At 40.5% G+C, this 18,633-nt stretch overlaps 1 protein-coding gene across 1 annotated transcript in view; it reads right to left on the reverse strand.

Annotated features, from left to right (window-relative positions):
• Positions 1 to 4,004: 4,004 nt before the first annotated feature.
• The window catches only part of LOC141114500 (G protein-activated inward rectifier potassium channel 1-like), a 146,786-nt gene continuing 132,157 nt past the window's right edge, over positions 4,005 to 18,633 (reverse strand). The window contains exon 3 of the mRNA XM_073608216.1: positions 4,005 to 4,745. Within this exon, the coding sequence (XP_073464317.1) occupies positions 4,144 to 4,745 (602 nt within the window). The 3' untranslated portion in view covers positions 4,005 to 4,143. The remainder of the gene's footprint in view (positions 4,746 to 18,633) is intronic.

An 18,633-nucleotide genomic window follows, 5' to 3' on the forward strand; every position in this document is an offset into this window, starting at 1 on the left:
GACGTAAATACCAGTTAAAGTAGCGCAGTGCTAATTAGCAAAAAATGGCCTCCCGGGGGGGTTACCTTGTGGGCCCGCTCCTGAGTCCATCGTTCAGCGTCTATAGCAGTCGAATTATGACTCGGCCCAGCCCGCCAGCGCCTGCGTCATTGGCTGCGCTGCTATCAATCTATCCAGAGCCAAGAACCCCGGACAAAGGAAGAGCGCGTCCCTGCTGGATGAAGGCTCACGTAAGTAGAACGGGGGGGGCTGGCGGGCCGGTCACTGCCAGGTGTTTTTTTACCTTAATGCATAGGATGCATTAAGGTGAAAAAACACAAGGGTTTACAACCCCTTTAAAGTGGAGGTCCATGCAAAATCTAAAATTCCTGCATCTATAGACACCAGGGATCTAACACTAACCTCTCTATCCCTGTAAAGAAAAGATGAGTATACATACCTTTTTGGAAGCCGATCTGACCCGCTTCGATCTCCAGTGCCGGAAGCTCTGCAGAGGACACGGACGACAACGGCTGTGAAATGAATGGGATGGGAAATGCTCCCGCCTACAAAGAGAAGCCGCGGCTGACAGCTCAGCGTAGGATCGGGTCGGAGCAGGTCAAATCGGCTTCCAAAAAGCTATGTATACTCATTTTTACTTTACAGGGATAGAGAGGTTAGTGTTAGATAAGTGGTAGCTATAGATGCAGGGATTTTAGATTTTACATGGACTTCCACTTTAAGCGGATATATTTTAGGAGGGTCCTGGGCTGTGTCTCCAAGGTTGGGCCTGCAACAGAAACTGAGAGCTGCACATAACCCCATGGCATCATCTGAAGCCCCCCGTACAGAACAGAACGTTATTTATAATTTAGGCTTGGCAATACTTTTCCTGGCTTATCATGAACCGAGTGACTAAAAAAGACATGTACATTGTAATACTGCATTCTGCTTATTACTGGCTTAGTAAATTTACATTTTCTTCATCCTTTGCTGTCAATTTCCACTAGCTTTTCTTAAAATCTCTTCCCAGCTATTGCAAATTTCCCCTGCCAAACAGAATTCTTCTCAGGAATATTATGCATGGTAAAATACCACACGATTATATCTCCATTAAATATAAATACATGTATATGCCTCCATTAAGTGCTTGGAAACTGAGCTTGCTTGGGGAGCAATTAAGCCTGCAGTATGTCGAACATATCTCAGACAATCTGTGTTTGCACCTGCAATTTCCAATTGTCTGTGTGCTGATAAAATGCCACTCTGTGCTAACTAGGACAGGTTCATTGTCGTGTGGTTGGCTATGTTTTATATGCACCTGAAATGACTTTCCTCTGACTCCTGTTTGCAAATATTTAATAACGATGAGCAGTGAGCCTTGTTGTGTACACAATCTGTGCAGCTGCTGCAGTTTTCTAACCATTCTGTAAAATGTCATAGTGTGCATTTGGCATATGCCTACATTGCTCTTCTTTTACCTACACTCTTTTTTTTTTTTAACAGGATCATGCTTTTTTCCTTATGAATTAAATAGTATGTTCTCGAAAAGAGCCCGAATGCTTATTGTACTGCTTAGAAAAAGTCTGATAGTTAATAGATGCAGTCTTGAATCCTCTATTCAGTTTATTTGTTGTATTATCAAGATTAAAAACGATTAGATCTTTTTGTCATTCCTAATAATACGTGAATAAAAACTACAAATAAAAAAATGACACCAGTATTGGTTTTATTTCCTGGCTATGAAAATATTGTTAGAAATATGGAGGTGGAATAAAGTAGATGTAAACCTTAAAGGATAACAAAACCCAAGAACAAAATGTTTACGGTTTCTAAGGGACTGTATTCGTTTTCTTTTTTTCCAAGCTAAAAACGTTTTTAGAAAATATCTTTTGATCATAAAAGAAATGCAGTTTTGTTCCTAGGAGCTGCACTGTAGAATATACTATATTACCAAAAGTATTGGGACGCCTGCCTTTACACGCACATAAACTTTAATGACATCCCAGTCTTAGTCCATAGCGTTCAATATTGTGTTGGCCCACCCTGTGCAGCTATAACAGCTTCAACTCTTCTGGGAAGGTTCTAAAGGAGTTCGTATCGCCACAAAGTGGCACTGTGGATACGATGCATAGGTAATAAATGCCACGTCCCGATATTAGAAATCATTAGAAAGTGGTTGGAATGATGGACTTTATAGGCATAACACAAAAAATTAAAAAAGAATTAAGATATTTATTACAAAGGTTGTTAAAACATGTACATTGACTTACATAGATTCACAAAAATTATATACCTGGGAGCAATTTACATACACTATCTGCATAATATTAGTATGTAGATAGTGTATGTAAATTGCTCTCAGGTATATAATTTTTGTGAATCTATGTAAGTCAATGTACATGTTTTTTAACAACCTTTGTAATAAACATCTTAATTATTTTTTAATTTTTTGTGTTATGCCTATAAAGTCCATCATTCCAACCACTTTCTAATGATTTCTTCTGGGAAGGTTGTCCACAAGGTTTAGGAGTGTGAGGTCAGGCACTGATGTTGGACGAGAAGGCCTGGCTTGCAGTCTCTGCTTTAAGGCTACTTTCACACTAGGGCGTTGGAGGCATCCAGCGTTGTTTTTGAGGCGCTTTTCAGCCGCTAGGGGGGCTTTTAACCCCCGCCAACGGCCGAAAAAGAGTTAAAAGCACTTTGCTGGCGCTTCGGCGGAGCTGGTCATTGATTTCAATGGGGCACTTTAGGAGCAGTGTATACTGGTCATTAAGGGGGTAAATCCTTCCAGTCGTTAAGTGGTTAATAATATGTGAGCTTTGCAATGGGCATAGTTTTGCCATGGTTATTAGGCTGCTTTCACATGGATCCACAGGTGCAGCACAGTGCACCTACGGCTTTCCTGCAGGTTACCTGCACTGATCTATAGACTTCTGTTCTATCCTGTGGGTTTGGTGCGCTTCCAGAAAGTTCACACCTGCAAGATATAATACAAGTCTATGGCAAAGCGCAGGTAACCCGCAGGAAAGCTGCAGGAGTACTGTGCTGCACCCAGGGTGTGGGTAAACCGCAGCACAGCAGTGTGAAAGCAGTCTTTGGCCCCTTTCACACGATCGGTCTAATTGGGTCCTGCCTGTCCATTTTTTAGGTAGACCCAATTAGACCCATTATTCTCCTCTATGGAATGGCAGATTGAAATGGACTTGTGTTCGTTTACACCCGCCTACCTCCAATCCGATCTGCTAAAAAAAAAACAGAAGGGGATCAGAAGATCAGAGGACAGGGTAGACACGAACTTGTCATCCACCCACCCAGCACTGCAAGGAATCAGCGAACAGAGAGGGGCCATATAGGGGGCTCAGGACAGTAAGGGCTTGTTTACATTACATTGTGCCCACGACCAGTTACCAAATCACTTAAGTGACACTCGCTTTTCAAAAGTTTGAGCACCCCTGCTTTAGATGGTGTTGATGGTTGCAGATAGGAGACACCAACTCAATTGTCATACCAATATCAAATCTTATGCCTATAATTTCAACTTTTTATATAAGAAAATGTCATTACCACTAAACCTAGAAAGACGTTCTAAAAGTGTCAAAGGTAGATCAGAATGACTTGGCTCATTACAAGTGGCAGCTGAAAAAGACCAAAAAATACATTATCCTTTATATCCTTCAGATTTCACAAGCTGGCTGTTAATTACTGCGATAAAATTATATACATATATTACAGATCTGTGGTTTAATAGCTATAATGTGCTTTGCATTCTGTAAAACACCTATAAAATAAACATTTCCATTCCTCCTATGCAAAATAAAATAAAACAAAATAAAATAAAAAAAAGCAATTTCTGCTTGATTAAATTCAGGAAAAAATTAATTCACAGTGAAAAGAGACACTCTTTATTATTATCTTCAGCTTATTTTCTGATCTGGAACATACTGCAATGGTTCCAAAAACAGATTCCATGCCCTAATTTTCACATTGTATGTGCATTTCATGCATATTAATGAAAAGACAACAGCTTTTAAATGCATGTTTAATGGTTAATGTTTTTTTATGACAAAAATGTAGAACAGTGAATGTCTCTTACTGTCACAAATTTAAGGCCATTTATTATTCCATATAGGATGTCATGTTCCTCTTCCGTTTTTTTTTTTTTTAGCTGATACAGCCAGAATTCATTTTACGCAGCTTTGCAGGCAGATTGGCATCAAGCATTGTTCCCAAGGTCATCATGCCTTGCGCTTTCTTCTGCAGCTGAAGGTTACCAGTAGACTGGGTCATGCACTCGGGTTTAACCTTGAAATATTTTAGTGGAGTACTCTCCTCACTGTCTTCACAGGTGGACACCGTTATCCTTTGGATCTTCAGGGGAAGGTCTCCAGTACTGCAAGCTCTCTCTACACTATTGCTACACATTCGTAATAGTTTATCCTGAACAATGTCTCTTCCCCGACTGAGTTTCTGAAGTTTGTTAGGAAGTATACCGCTTCCAACTTCAAACACATTAAGATAGTCTAAAGAGCAGACCCTGTCCCTGTTGTACTTTTCACTACAAAGGGAATTTAGAGGTGAACTGGGGCTTAATTTATCTTCCTGTTCTTTTACACTATAATAAGGGGTAGGTACTTCAAACGTAGCATGGAACTGGGAGTAATCCACTCGAAAGAAGCCTTCTTCTAGCGACATGACAGGAAGAAATCTGTGTCCCCATAGTACTTCATCTTCAGTGTAAGATGTTCTTGCCTGGCAGGTCATTCCTGTAAAATAATCAATATCTCATTACATGCATTAAAGGCACACTATATAAATAACCCACACTGGTACTACAGGCATCTCTGATCTAAATCCTTAACAGGAAAAAACACAAGGTTGTGAGTTCTGTACATATAAAGAGCCTCCACAGGCAAGCAATACAAGAAAATGATTAATAATACTGCTGTTGGTAAGGAACTGCTGAAGTGAAAAAATGCTAGGTAATTTACCTTTAACTCAATTTATATTTAGCCCTTTCATAGCTAGAGGTCATTGAAGCCTAAATGCCCAGACCAAATTTAGCAGAATCAGTATGCATTGTTTAATTTGGCAAAAAAATGGTATGGCCTTACTGCTTTAAAAAAAATCATGTGATCAGCTTGCTTATAAACATTATGTTCTCTCTGCCGTATTTAGCAAAGAGAACTCTGTAGGACATCCCAGGCTTTACATCGTGGTTTTTTGAATGTGATGCAGTATGGAGTAACCTTGCAGAGTATAGAGTAGTATATCTGATTTGCAAGTTTTATTTAAGGCTATATATTCATTTTATTTGGTACACATATGGTCAAATGTAAAATCATAAATTGATTTCCAAATTAAATTTTAATTATTTCTACTCTACTCATGTTAATCTTAACAATTGTGAGGTCTGAAAACTTAATTTTTGAAGAATCCAAAGAATGCAGTGACACATATTCATTTTGCCTTGTGAATACGTCCTGCTGTGTTACACATTTCACAGATCCTGCTGTCTGAGGTGCAGAGGGGAGAGTTTCGGGAGGCACAATCAGTACAGAAACCACACCACATTGTATATGATGGCAGGCAGCATGGTACCAAGTCATATATAGTCCTTAAGGACTAAGCTAATGTAAACCAAAGGAATGGCAGAGGAGAAGGCAGAATTCAGGATGTTGTTAATAGAGATAACCACCAGACATATAGAGCTCACAACATGAAAGCAGATTTTCCAAGTAAGCTTACTGTATATTAGATGGGCAAAGTAACTATTGTTTGTATTGCTACTACAATGCTGATTTTATAAGATTAAAGTCTACATTGTGGTTCTAGAACTCTTTTATTAACCACTTCAATACAGAGAACTTTTACCTGCTTCCTGCCCAGGCCAATTTTCAGCTTTCAACCCCGTTGCACGTTGAATGACAATTGTGCAGTCATGCATCACTGTACCCAAAGTAAATTTTTATCATTTCATTCACACAACTAGAGCTTTCTTTTGGTGGTATTTAATCACCACTGTTTTTTGTTGCTAAATAAAAGAAAATGTTCCCATAGTAACATTGTAGTAACATTGTACAACTTTGGAGAAGTGATTGGGGTTTTTTCTTTACACATTATGATTGCTTATAGCAGTGAATTACATTCTATAAGCAATCATTTTACTAAATACAAATGATACAGTTTGTTTTGTTCTGATTAGCTCTGATTGGTCAAAGCTAATTACATGGTATAGATGGGCTGTGATTGGCTCTGTCTGTACCATGTGATCACACTGACCAATCACAGCAAGCAACACAATTATACACACTGGATGGCATGAAAGGAAGCCATCCATTGTTTACAACTGTCATCTGACCTGCTGTGATTGGTCACAGCGGTCACATGGTACCGGCATTGAGCCTGTACACTGATAAGTCATTGACTGTGTCCGGTGGGCACAGCTGGTAACAGATCATGCCACTGTGTGGCCCCATGAGCAGCACTTTCTCAGAGGACATCATATGATCTCCACCCAGAACAGTATAGCCGGAACAACTGGCAGTCATTCTGCTATAGGCTGGACGGGAAGGTGTTAAACATATCAATATAAGCTTACAGATGGACAAACATAAAAAAACTGCACATTTCTATCAAATAACCTTTATCCACACATCTTTCACGTACTACAAGTCTTTCACATACCTTTCTGGTAAACTCCAATTGGCATTTAATATTTTTGCAGGTGTTCTTCTCATCACCTTTCTCTATAGCCCATCTTTGTGGGTTGTCTGAATTAAAGGTGCCCCGGGGATATTTTTTGCCATTTCAGCTGCTTATCTCAGCAGCTGCTTCAGATTTACCATTGGTCCCTTTGTTGTTTCTCTAGGCAACACTCTTTTTTTATTTTTTGGTAAAGTGAAGAAAGGGTTAGACTTTTGACCTTTGTTGAGGTCAGTCTTCCCATTGAGCAGATTTTCCCTTCTATGTGACCATTGTCACTGACAAAGAACGTGAGGGAAAATGTTGGAGCTGTCCCCTGAACAAAAGGTAAGGGAAAATCTTCCAGTGGAGACACCTGTTGTGGCGACCCCCGTACCATCCCAGGGTTCCTTCCTTTTTATTTTATAAAATTTATTATCGGGATGTGGTGAATTGGGTATGAATTTACCTCTACATTTATATGTGGTAATGCACCATCTCTCAATTAAAATAATCTGTCTCGGGTAGAAGATACCCATTAAAATTACCCCTTCTTTGGTGCACTACCAATAATCTTTATACTTTATATACAGCACTAACTTTAACATGGTAGAATTCATAGGTCAAGCATGGATTGCATTTGCAAACAACCTCCAGAAGGATTATGAACAGAAGGAGTCAAAAGAATCGGAACTATCTTTCCTTTTCTTTAATCTCACTAAATGGCTAGAGAAGAAATCTTCCCTTTACTGGCACACTAGGACGTTTCAGGAATATATCAGGGAGGACCTGAACCCCTTGGGACTCAGGGTTCAGATTTTTCCTTCTTTCGACAACATTGACTCAACCTTTAAAATGGCCTGGGAAAATGTCTTAAAATCATGTTCTAGTCAAATGATGAATCTCCTTATTGAAGAATACAAAAGGCGACTCATAGACATTGACAGAAACATAGACAAATTTTATTCCCAGATCAACACATTAAACACCCATCCTTCCTTCCCAGAGCTCAATGAGAAACTTAAGGCACATATCGAGGCTTTCAACAGAGACATTCTTGCCAAAAAGGAAAATAAATTCCTACGTGATAAACAGGCCTTCCAAGAAGGACAGACTAACACTAGAAATCGCCAACGCCGCCACAAACAACACGACTACCAATCGGACGCTTCCGATACCTCATCTGTAGCGTCAAGTGTGTGGAATTCATTTTCTAAAATCAATGGACATACAAGAAAACAAAAACGGCAAAGAGATGGGGATAGCTCTGAGGGTAGACCTAAACGGAATCAAGGGACTCGAACACGCAAGACTCCCACTAAAAAATTCACCCCCCCTGACAATACTTCTGGTCCAATCTCTGCCGGATCAATCATTAAAGAAACCCCCTCTACCACTATTAAAATCCCGAGTTTGTTTCAGCCAAAAAACTTGAATACCCCCTCCATTGTTCCAACATAGAACACTCTGTACCTCAATCATATAACATAATTAATCTCTCATCATATTCCCTTACAGCGGATGAAACCTCTGTATTATCCAAGGGCCTTACATTTTGTCCCAACCGCAAAACTGACAAATTCGAAATAATAAAAGATGTGCATCTGTTTACTCGTAAGCTCCAACTTCAGAGCATGTTTAACAAAACTGATGTAGATTCAACCACTTTTCAAACAGTTAAAGAACGCCAAGCACTAGCGGATTTAAACGCACTCTTAGAAGAGAGCGATACTCGAGACCTCATCGATACCATCGATCTGGAGTCTTGTTTAAATGCACCTATCAATCCCACTACAACAAAACAATCAGTTTCCAAACTAAAGAAAAAGTCTGACCTTTATCCCGCTCCATCTTCCAATCATGGTATAGCTACCTTCCTAAAATTAATCACTCAAGAGATTAAAAGTATGAGTACTAATCCTCAGGTAGCTGACAACTTGACTACGAATGAACAAATAGCCTTGAATGACCTAGCCCAAAATCCTGATTTGGTTATTAAACCTTCAGATAAGGGCGGGAACATTGTTCTGATGAACAATGAGCAATACATATCCATGTGCATGAAAATATTGAATAACACAGATTGGTACAGACCTATCGAATTCCAAACAATTACTCGATTCAACGAGGAATTCTATATTCTCGTTGACCGAGCATTGAACAATAACATCATTTCCAACCAGATGTGGAAATTCATCCGCACTGCATTTCCAGTGATCCCCACATTCTATTCCCTCCCCAAAATTCATAAAAACCCTATAGACCCACCGGGTAGACCTATTGTGTCGGGCAACGGTTCCATCACGGAAAACTTATCTAAAGTTGTTGATGAACACTTTAGACCATTAGTGTCGTCTCTACCATCCTACATAAGGGACACAATCCACCTACTCCAAATTATTAATGGAATCCAAGTATCTGACCATACTACCCTGGTCTCTATCGATGTTGAAACATTGTATAGTTCTATACCGCACAGCAAGGGTTTAGCGTGCATCCAACGGATTCTGTCACAATCCATCCCCTCTGATAAAGCATTCAATGACTTTATATTACAGGCATTGGACTACATTCTCCAACACAATGTCTTTAGTTTTCACGGACAATACTTCCTCCAGGTGCAGGGCGTAGCCATGGGCACCTGCTGTGCACCTGGCTACGCCAATCTGTACCTGGGGGAATGGGAAAAGACCCTGTTCAACGATGGGGATCTCTCGATGTACCTGCGCCATATCACTATGTGGCGCAGGTACATCGATGACATCCTCATCTTGTGGGAGGGACCAGTTGATTTACTTCATGACTTTCTAACTACACTTAACCGCAATGAATTTAACTTAAAGTTCACTATGACTTATGACCATACCTCGATTACCTTTCTGGACGTTGAGATATTCAAGAACACAAACAACTCTTTGGCTTGCAAATTCCATCGAAAATCAACATCCGGGAACACTATTCTGCACTCGGATAGTTTCCACCCAAGACCATTAATTAACTCTATCCCATTCAGCCAATTCCTTAGGATAAAAAGAAACTGCTCTAACAATGACGATTTTTTACGTGAAGCCAGAGCTCTAAAAGGTTGCCTATTGGATAGAGGCTATAGCCATAAATGTTTAAAATGAGCCTTTAATAAAGCCAATAGCCGGGATAGACAGGAATTAATACAATCACGCAGCAGATCTAACTGTGATAATAGTTCCTATACCAGGATAATTACTACGTTCGCAAATGAACACACAGAGATAATGCAGATTTTTGCTAGGTATTGGCATGTGCTAACTAATGACCCTCTAGTGGGCCCCTTTGTTTCCCCCAACCCCTTAATTACTTTCAGACGCAACACCTCGGTCGGAGATCGTCTGGTTAAGAGCGAGTTCAAGGGACTGACCCGTGGCGACCCGTGCAACACACTTGGCACCTTTCCATGTGGGTCGTGTGGGTACTGCAAGTATATCAACACTAATGTAAATCCACGCCTTCCCAATGGCTGGACATTTTCCCCAAGGCACTACGTTAATTGCCAGACCACACTCGTAGTGTATTTAATACAGTGCGAGTGTGGTTGTTTTTATGTTGGCAAAACTATTCAGAAACTTTGCAAGCGCCTATATCGACATATAGCGGCTATGAAATCGAAAGACCCAGACTCCCCATGGGGCCGCCACATAAGGTTAGTTCATCATGAACGCTTCCCCAGGATCTCAGTCTTAGCCTTGGATCGCATCCATCAGACGCTTAGAGGTGGAGATTTAAATAAATTGCTTCTCCAACGGGAGATGAGATGGATTGCAAATTTGAATGCCACCTCACCCCCAGGCCTAAATGAAATATTAAGCTTTAAACCGTTTTTACAAGGCTTTACGTCAGGGGGTTACGAGAGGGACCTATAGCCATTTAATCTGACCCTACTAACAGGCCATCTAGCAACAGTCTGCTTCTCAAATTTCACCATACACTATTCCATACATGAAATGTATGGATTATGTTATAATTTGAGTTTTCTTTAAAAGGTTTCTGTTATGTATAAAAAATACTGTATAAATGCATTTGTTGTATATTGATGTCAATAATACCATCTGTATTCTTACAATATAAGTTTTATTCCATCATATGGTAATTTCAATACACGACTGTATGTTGCGTTCGCTGCTTATATATATCATTAACAATCTTTGACTATTTATGTCCTGATTGTGTATTAATTTACAGGTCCGGGGCTGCACTTGATCTGACACTTTGCTGCTTTCTCTTTTGGGCTTACAGTATCATTTACTATATACTATAAAACCTTACATGTTAGGATGGCCTGTTTTATAGGGGATGATTGCCTTGGGATTGGTTGTATCACGTCAATTGCCAGCACTATGTCCCCCGGCACAGGTAGGCTCCACATCCTTTGATAGTGGAGCCGTACCTAGGACTCTCGGCTGACCAATTGGTTCGCCGCTCGCACATGCGCGATGCGGCTGACAATCAGGACAGCCTATACCGAGTCCTCTCTTCCTGTGTCGGCGGCGCCGCGACGTCTGACGTCACCGCGCCTTATGACGCGGTGGACGCTGGACGCCGCCGCGCCGGGGGAACAACTTCCCGGCGCACAATACCTCCTCTGCTGACACTGATCAGCGGAGGGGTAGTGACGTCGGACTCCACCTGCCCCCTGTTGTACCAACGACAACTGTCAGGAGCACACATTCCCCGCCCCATAGAGGCGGGACTATCCCTCCCCCCTCCAGCTGATCCTCTTTAAAAACCTCCAAATGCAAACACATTGCTGTGCTGCACACCTAGATTGGACTTCTAGGAGGAGGTCGTGGCCTACACACTCTACAAATTGCAAGTAAGCATTAGATTTTAAACATCTTTTTAAACATCTAACTATTCATGCAATGTTACACTTTTGCCTGGTGCCATAATGATAGAGAGTTTTGTGTATTGGGTATATTCCCATTGATTCATCTTATCCACATTAAAGATTTGATTGCATGCTGTGCATTATAGGACATAGCGGTTATGGGATAACTGTCCTATACCAGGCCAATGGACCCATCACCTTTGCATACCTGCCTAAGTATCATATTAACATATATATATAGGCTTACGCCATATCCCTTCCCTTTTATGTAACTCCAACCTGACAGCAGGGCCCAGATGGGTATAACCATATTAACTACATTGCACATTTGATACTCATTTTTCTATAAATCATAGATTTTTGTTCAATCCATGAACCTCTGATATCTATATTCCAATATTATTTTCTATACGTAGGGACGCACATCCCCCTCCTCCATTGTGGACGCTGGTGCTTTGACGTGCTTCACCGTATCTGTTTGGCTTCAATGTTCTCCCTTTGACATACATCAGAAAGTTTCTACACCACCTTCAATTTCAGGCTTTCCATCATATAAATTTGCACATGGTCTCTCACACCTAAATATGATGTGTAATTGATGTCACGATGTTGATGATCTGAAGTACCATTCGGCAGACTGTCAGATTATAGTCCGGCGCTTTATATGCAGCTAACTTTTTGAATGAGTAAGTCCCCACAACATCTTGTACTATCTTGAATCCCTGGTCTATTCAGAGCTCCTATTTTTATTCAATTTACTCGTCTTCCTATATCTTTATTTTTTATTTTTATTTTTTATTTCTATTTTTTAATTTTATTTGTATTTTTCATTCTTATTCCATCTTATTTTTCACTCCACATATATCCTCTTTCTTTGCCTCCATTAACCTGTTCTTTAACCCTCTACACCTATGATATACGTCCATTATATGTATTTACATATGTATATATGTATATATATACTAATGATTGGTATGTTTTACTCATATACCTCCCCCAGATCATACAATAATCCTTACAGGAAACCCCTGAAGAAGGAACTGAATTTTTTCTTATCCGAAACATGTTGGGCTCCTATGTACCAAATATATGTATGCTTCTTTCTACCAGTATGCTCATTTGTGTGGTTTAGGTATTTTGTATGTATTGTTCACCATTTTAATAATTGTTTTTGTATATTCCAATAAAGTACATATTTTTATTATTTCTGGGCACTTCTCATACCAATCACATTATTTAGTACGTTTCCCCTCCTCCTACTCAGGTTCACCCATTAATACCCCCTACCCCTTCACCCGTACCATCCCAGGGTTCCTTCCTTTTTATTTTATAAAATTTATTATCGGGACGTGGTGAATTGGGTATGAATTTACCTCTACATTTATATGTGGTAATGCACCATCTCTCAATTAAAATTATCCCCTAACCCTCCAGCACTCTGGTCTCTGGGCAATTACTTGGTTTCATCATGTACAATGGGAGGCTATGTGGCAAGGAAGAACAAGCAGTGGAGAGAGGAGCTGAGACTGTGGGGGACTGGTTGCACTGCTGGATAGAGACTACTAGAGCATGGAATAAGGTATTTCTCTTTATTCTGTCACCCCCAGATATAACGAGCATTTAATCCTTCCAGTGCAGGATGGGGGGCTACTGCAAGGGTATTTCTTTTGTGCCTGATGAGTTAGACTTTAGGAAATATGGAAGCTGCTGTTGCTCACAAACTAGTACTTTACTGCATGTTTTATTAAATACTTTTTACTCCACAGTCACTAACCCAAAAGAAGTATAGAAATCAGGAAAGTCAAAGCAGAGTAAGAAGTCCTAATTTGCGTATTTATTATGGGTTAGTGTACTGAAGTAAGACAATGACCATGGCAGCCAGGCAACTAGTGTTTGTAGAATGAAAATTTAGCAAAGACAGCCTTCATGTTTTCTCACAAAATGTTACTTTAAATCCATTTGAATTTGTAGTTTGGAAAAATCCAGGTGCAGTGAATGCTATAATGTATTACTGTAAGGATGGGGAGGAGGGGGGGGTGTATTTTGGCTTTTTTTCATATATAAAGTGAACCTCCAGTACTATGATTTTTTTTACAACACTAAGAGCATCATAAATGGCCACTGAAATCTGTGAAACGCTAACAAAAAATCCATTCCTGCCTATTACAATGCTAATGGCTGACTCTGCAGGAACTTCCATTTTATTTGATATTTCTGAAAAGGATTCCACTAGTTGATGCTGGTAATGTTAACGGGGTAAAGGTACTGTCTCTGTTTTTTTTTTATGATACAGTTTTATTCTTATGGAAAATAATGTAAACTGCAAAAAATAATGTCGCATTTTATACATGAGTAGAAGATAAAATGGTGAAAATTTTAATAAACGTTTAAGGGACAGCAAGCTTAAGATGTTAACACTACATAATGCTATTTACATATTAGTATGAAAATATCCTTAAACATATAGAGGTTGAAATATTTGTAATTATGAAAAGTCAAAAAAGGTACCACAGTCCACTGATATGACTAAAAAGTGTAACCCACTTTAGATCTCACTTGATAAGACATCCCAAGAAAACTGAGATCTTGGTAAATTAGGATGTAAGGATTTTTTTTAAATTTAGCTTTTAAAGATTTTGCTAAAGCTACAAAATACTTAAAGGAAGAAGTCCAGCCTGAGCTCGTTTGGCTGGGCTTCTCCTAGGGGTCACAGGAGTACAATTTGTTTTGCAGTTCGAAGTTGAAGTTCGCTCTCTGCTGACATTGCAGAAATCAGTCCAGCCTCTCAGTGATCCAATGAGCGTGGAGAGCTGCTGACTGACAGGCAGCAGCTCTCTGCTCGGGGAGCTGTGAGAACCGAGCCATTGGCGATGTTTGATCGCTCGGTTCTCAGTGTAGAATCGCCGGGGGACAGATGCAGCATCGGGCTGATGCTGCATTCACCTAGGTAAGTATGAAGGGGGTAAAACCCAGAAACCCATACTTCTCTTTTAAAAACATTGCATTTTAACATTCTGGGGTTCCAAATTCCATAGGTATCCAAAATGTACAAACAAATTTATTGTCTCTAACAAAGGAGGCAGACTGAAAAGTCCTGTTTAAAACATATTTAATGTCTCCATAAAGGAGGCAGACTGAACAGTCCTGTTTATCCAGAGCATTCAGAATGAATGAATATAGGTCCCATTTGTGCACTAGAATGTACCATATGAATAACGCTGCTCGTCAAATACCAGACCGAACCAAATGTACTGTAAATAAATCATAATGCCTATTTAGATAGTAAGTACTGTTATATCAACTGGTCCTTAGTTCTTGTAATATCTGTTCAAACAACATATTCTAGCATATTTTCTTGTCTTCAACATAACATGAGGGTATACAGTTCATTGGGCAGTGTTGCACTTGGCACACATTTTTATGCATTTAGTGTAATATGTCCAAACACCATCATCGCCTTTTATATTACCAAACATACTGTATGTCCAAAGGGCACCCTAATGGACATGCCCTCCAGAATTCACGGATTGACATTTCAGCATGCAGTATCTCACAAAAGTGAGTACACCCATATCATTTTTGTAAATATATTTTATTATATCTTTTCATGTGACAATACTGAAGAAATTACACTTTGCTAGAATGTAAAGTAGTGAGTGTACAGCTTGTATAACAGTGTAAATTTGCTTTCCCCTCAAAATAACTCAACACACAGCCATTAATGTCTAAACCGCTGGCAACAAAAGTGGGTACACCCCTAAGTGAAAATGTCCAAATTGGGCCCAAAGTGGAAATATTTTGTGTGACCACCATTATTTTCCAGCACTGCCTTAACTATCTTGGGCATGGAGTTCACCAGAGCTTCCCAGGTTGCCACTGGAGTCTTCTTCCACTCCTCCGTGACGACATCACAGAGCTGGTGAATGTTGGAGAGCTTGTACTCCTCCACCTTCTGTTTAAGGATGCCCCACAGATGGTCAATAGGGTTTAGGTCTGGAGACATGCTTGGCCAGTCCATCACCTTTACCATCAGCTTCTTTAGCAAGGCAGTGGTCGTCTTAGAGGTGTGTTTGGGGTCATTATCATGTTGGAATACTGCACTGCGGCCCAGTCTCCGAAGGGAAGGGATCATGCTCTGCTTCAGCATGTCACAGTACATGTTGGCATTCATGGTTCCCCATCAGGGAAATAGACACATCCCCAGGCGCAATATTGCAGGGATCGTGAACCGGCGTAGGCAAAGGCATGCTGGTGCGAATCAATGCACAAAGACATGCAGCGCCTTGAACAGGCGAACGCGAATGCGCAGCGGCACACGCACAGCGTGATAGTGGCACCACTGCCTATTTAAACCTGCTGCTGACAATGGTGCATTGCTGGTTTATCGTTAGCTTCTCTCTGTGTTCCTGTGCCTTGTATGTCCTGCTGATCTGATTTCCTGTGTACCAACCTGGCTTGCCTTGACCTGCTCTTCTTGATCTCCCAGCTTGACCCCTTGGCTTGTATCCTGACTTGTTCCTGCTTGCTCCCTGCATCTGATCTCGGCCTGGCTTACGGACTGGCTTAAGACTCTGCCTTTATCTGTCTCCTGTGCAAAGATTCGGCTGACCCTTGGTTATACTGATCTTTGACTGTCTTCCTGTGAATGACCCCTGGCCTGGCTCCCAACTCGGCTATCCGGTCTGCTCCACTGGTCCGCATCTCCTGGACTTTCCAAGCATGCCTGCCTTGCAGTATACCTTGCCTGTCCCAGAAAGTTCCTGGCAACCAGCTCCAGCAATCAGGCAACCTGTGCTTCTGTGTCACCTTCAGGGGTGTGCTGCATTCAGCTGCAAGGGGAGCCCTCCCAGCATCTCGGCCTCCTACCAAGTTCCTGACATTCCCTCAATGAATTGTAGCTCCCCAGCGTCAGCAGCACTCATGCAGCTCCAGACCATGACACTCCCACCACCATGCTTGACTGTAGGCAAGACACACTTGTCTTTGTACTCCTCATCTGGCCACACATGCTTGACATTATCTGAACCAAATACGTTTATCTTGGTCTCATCAGACCACAGGACACGGTTCCAGTAATCTATGTCCTTAGTCTGCTTGTCTTCCGCAAACTGTTTGCAGGCTTTTGTTCTGCATCATCTTTAGAAGATGCTTCCTTCTAGGAGGACAGCCATGCAGACCAATTTGATGCAGTGTGCGGTGTATGGTCTGAGCACTGACAAGCCGACCCCCCAACCCTTCAACCTCTGCAGCAATGCTGGCAGCACACGTACAATTATTTTCCAAAGACAACCTCTGAATATGATGCTGAGCACGTGCACTCAACTTCCTTGGTCAATCATGGCGAGGCCTGTGGAACCTGGCCTGTTAAAGTGCTGTATGGTCTTGGCCACCGTGCTGCAGCTCAGTTTCAGGGTCTTGGCAATCTTCTTAAAGCCTAGGCCATCTTTATGTAGAGCAACAATTATTTTTTTCAGATCCTCAAAGAATTTTATGCCATGAGGGGCCATGTTGAACTTCCAGTGACCAGTATGACAGAGTGAGAGTGATAACACCAAATTGAACACACCCGCTCCCAATTCACACCTGAGACCTTGTAACACATAACATCGGGGAGGGAAAATGGCTAATTGGGCCCAATTTGGACATTTTCACTTAGGGGTGCACTCACTTTTGTTGCCAGCAGTTTAGATATTAGTGTCTGTGTGTTGAGTTATTTTGAGGAACAGTAAATTTACACTGTTACACAAGCTGTACACTCAATACTTTACATTGTAGCAAAGTGTCATTTCTTCAGTGTTGTCACATGAAAACATATAGTAAAATATTTACAAAAATGTGAGGGGTGTACTCACTTTTGTGAGGTATGTATAAACACATCCGTGTCCATGAAACATTTTCCACAGATAAATTTAAGGATTAATCTTATGTTGGGAAAAAATTTGGCTCCAATTGATTCGGATGAATCGGATTTATCAATTCTTCTTCTTTGTTGGGGACATGGGGATTAATATACTAAAGACAAATAGACTGTTAACTTTACAAGGGAATTTTTTCCAGAGCTTAGTGAATGAGGTGAAGCTGTGTAGATATCCATCATCCAATCATGTGCAAGCAAAAATGTTTTGTTTTTTTTTAATTTTCCTTGCACATAATTAGGTATACCACCACATTCACTAAGCTATGGGGAAAATTCCCTTGCGAAGGGCAACTTCACTTGCAAAACAAACTGCGTATTTCAGTTTAGTAAATCAACCCATAAAATTTCCTAACACAGTTTGAATACTTATGGAATTTGGGGCTCTACAATGTTAACCACTTAAGCCCCAGAAGGATTTGCCCCCTTAATTACCAGGACATTTTTTGTGATACGGCACTGTGTCGCTTTAACTGACAATTGCATGGTCGTGCGACGCTGTACCCAAACAAAACTGACATCCTTTTTATCCCAAAAATAGCGCTTTCTTTTGGTGGTATTTGATCGCCTCTGCGGTTTTTATTTTTTGCACTATTTTTTGCTATAATAAATATCCCCCCAAAAAATATAAAAAAAAAATAATAATTTCTTCCTCAGTTTTTATTTTTATTACTATTATTTTTTTTACAAGTAATGGAGGTAGGACTGCAACATTAAATAATAATGGATAACAGCGCTAGATAAGCTACAAAAATTGCAATACTAATAAGTAAATAATAACATTATATGTGACATAAACATAGTAGTGAATGATAGTGATAGACTAATACATAAACCCCATTGACGTGAATTTAAATGTAGAAACAACAACTCTGCAAGTGAACATTGAGCAAGTCCATCTAAGTGCAGGTAGAAACAGTCCGAAGATTTAAATCAAATTCTTCTTAATGATGTTAGATAAATGGCTAATTAATTCCTCCACCGCACCACTGTGTTAACACCAGTATAATAATGTGCTTACCACAAGGCAAGCTTAAACACGCCTGTAACCTTAACCCGGTCAGGGCCTTTAGCCAATGGGGATGATTAGACGGCGATAATCCACTAAACCATCTAGAAGGATCAGCCACAGCAAGGAACCCTTCATGCGCACCTCCAGATCACCAGAACAGTTTAACATTCAGGGGTTCCCCAC

The sequence above is a fragment of the Aquarana catesbeiana genome, linkage group LG12 (assembly GCF_042186555.1).
Source record: "Aquarana catesbeiana isolate 2022-GZ linkage group LG12, ASM4218655v1, whole genome shotgun sequence".
Taxonomy (NCBI): Eukaryota; Metazoa; Chordata; class Amphibia; order Anura; family Ranidae; genus Aquarana; species Aquarana catesbeiana.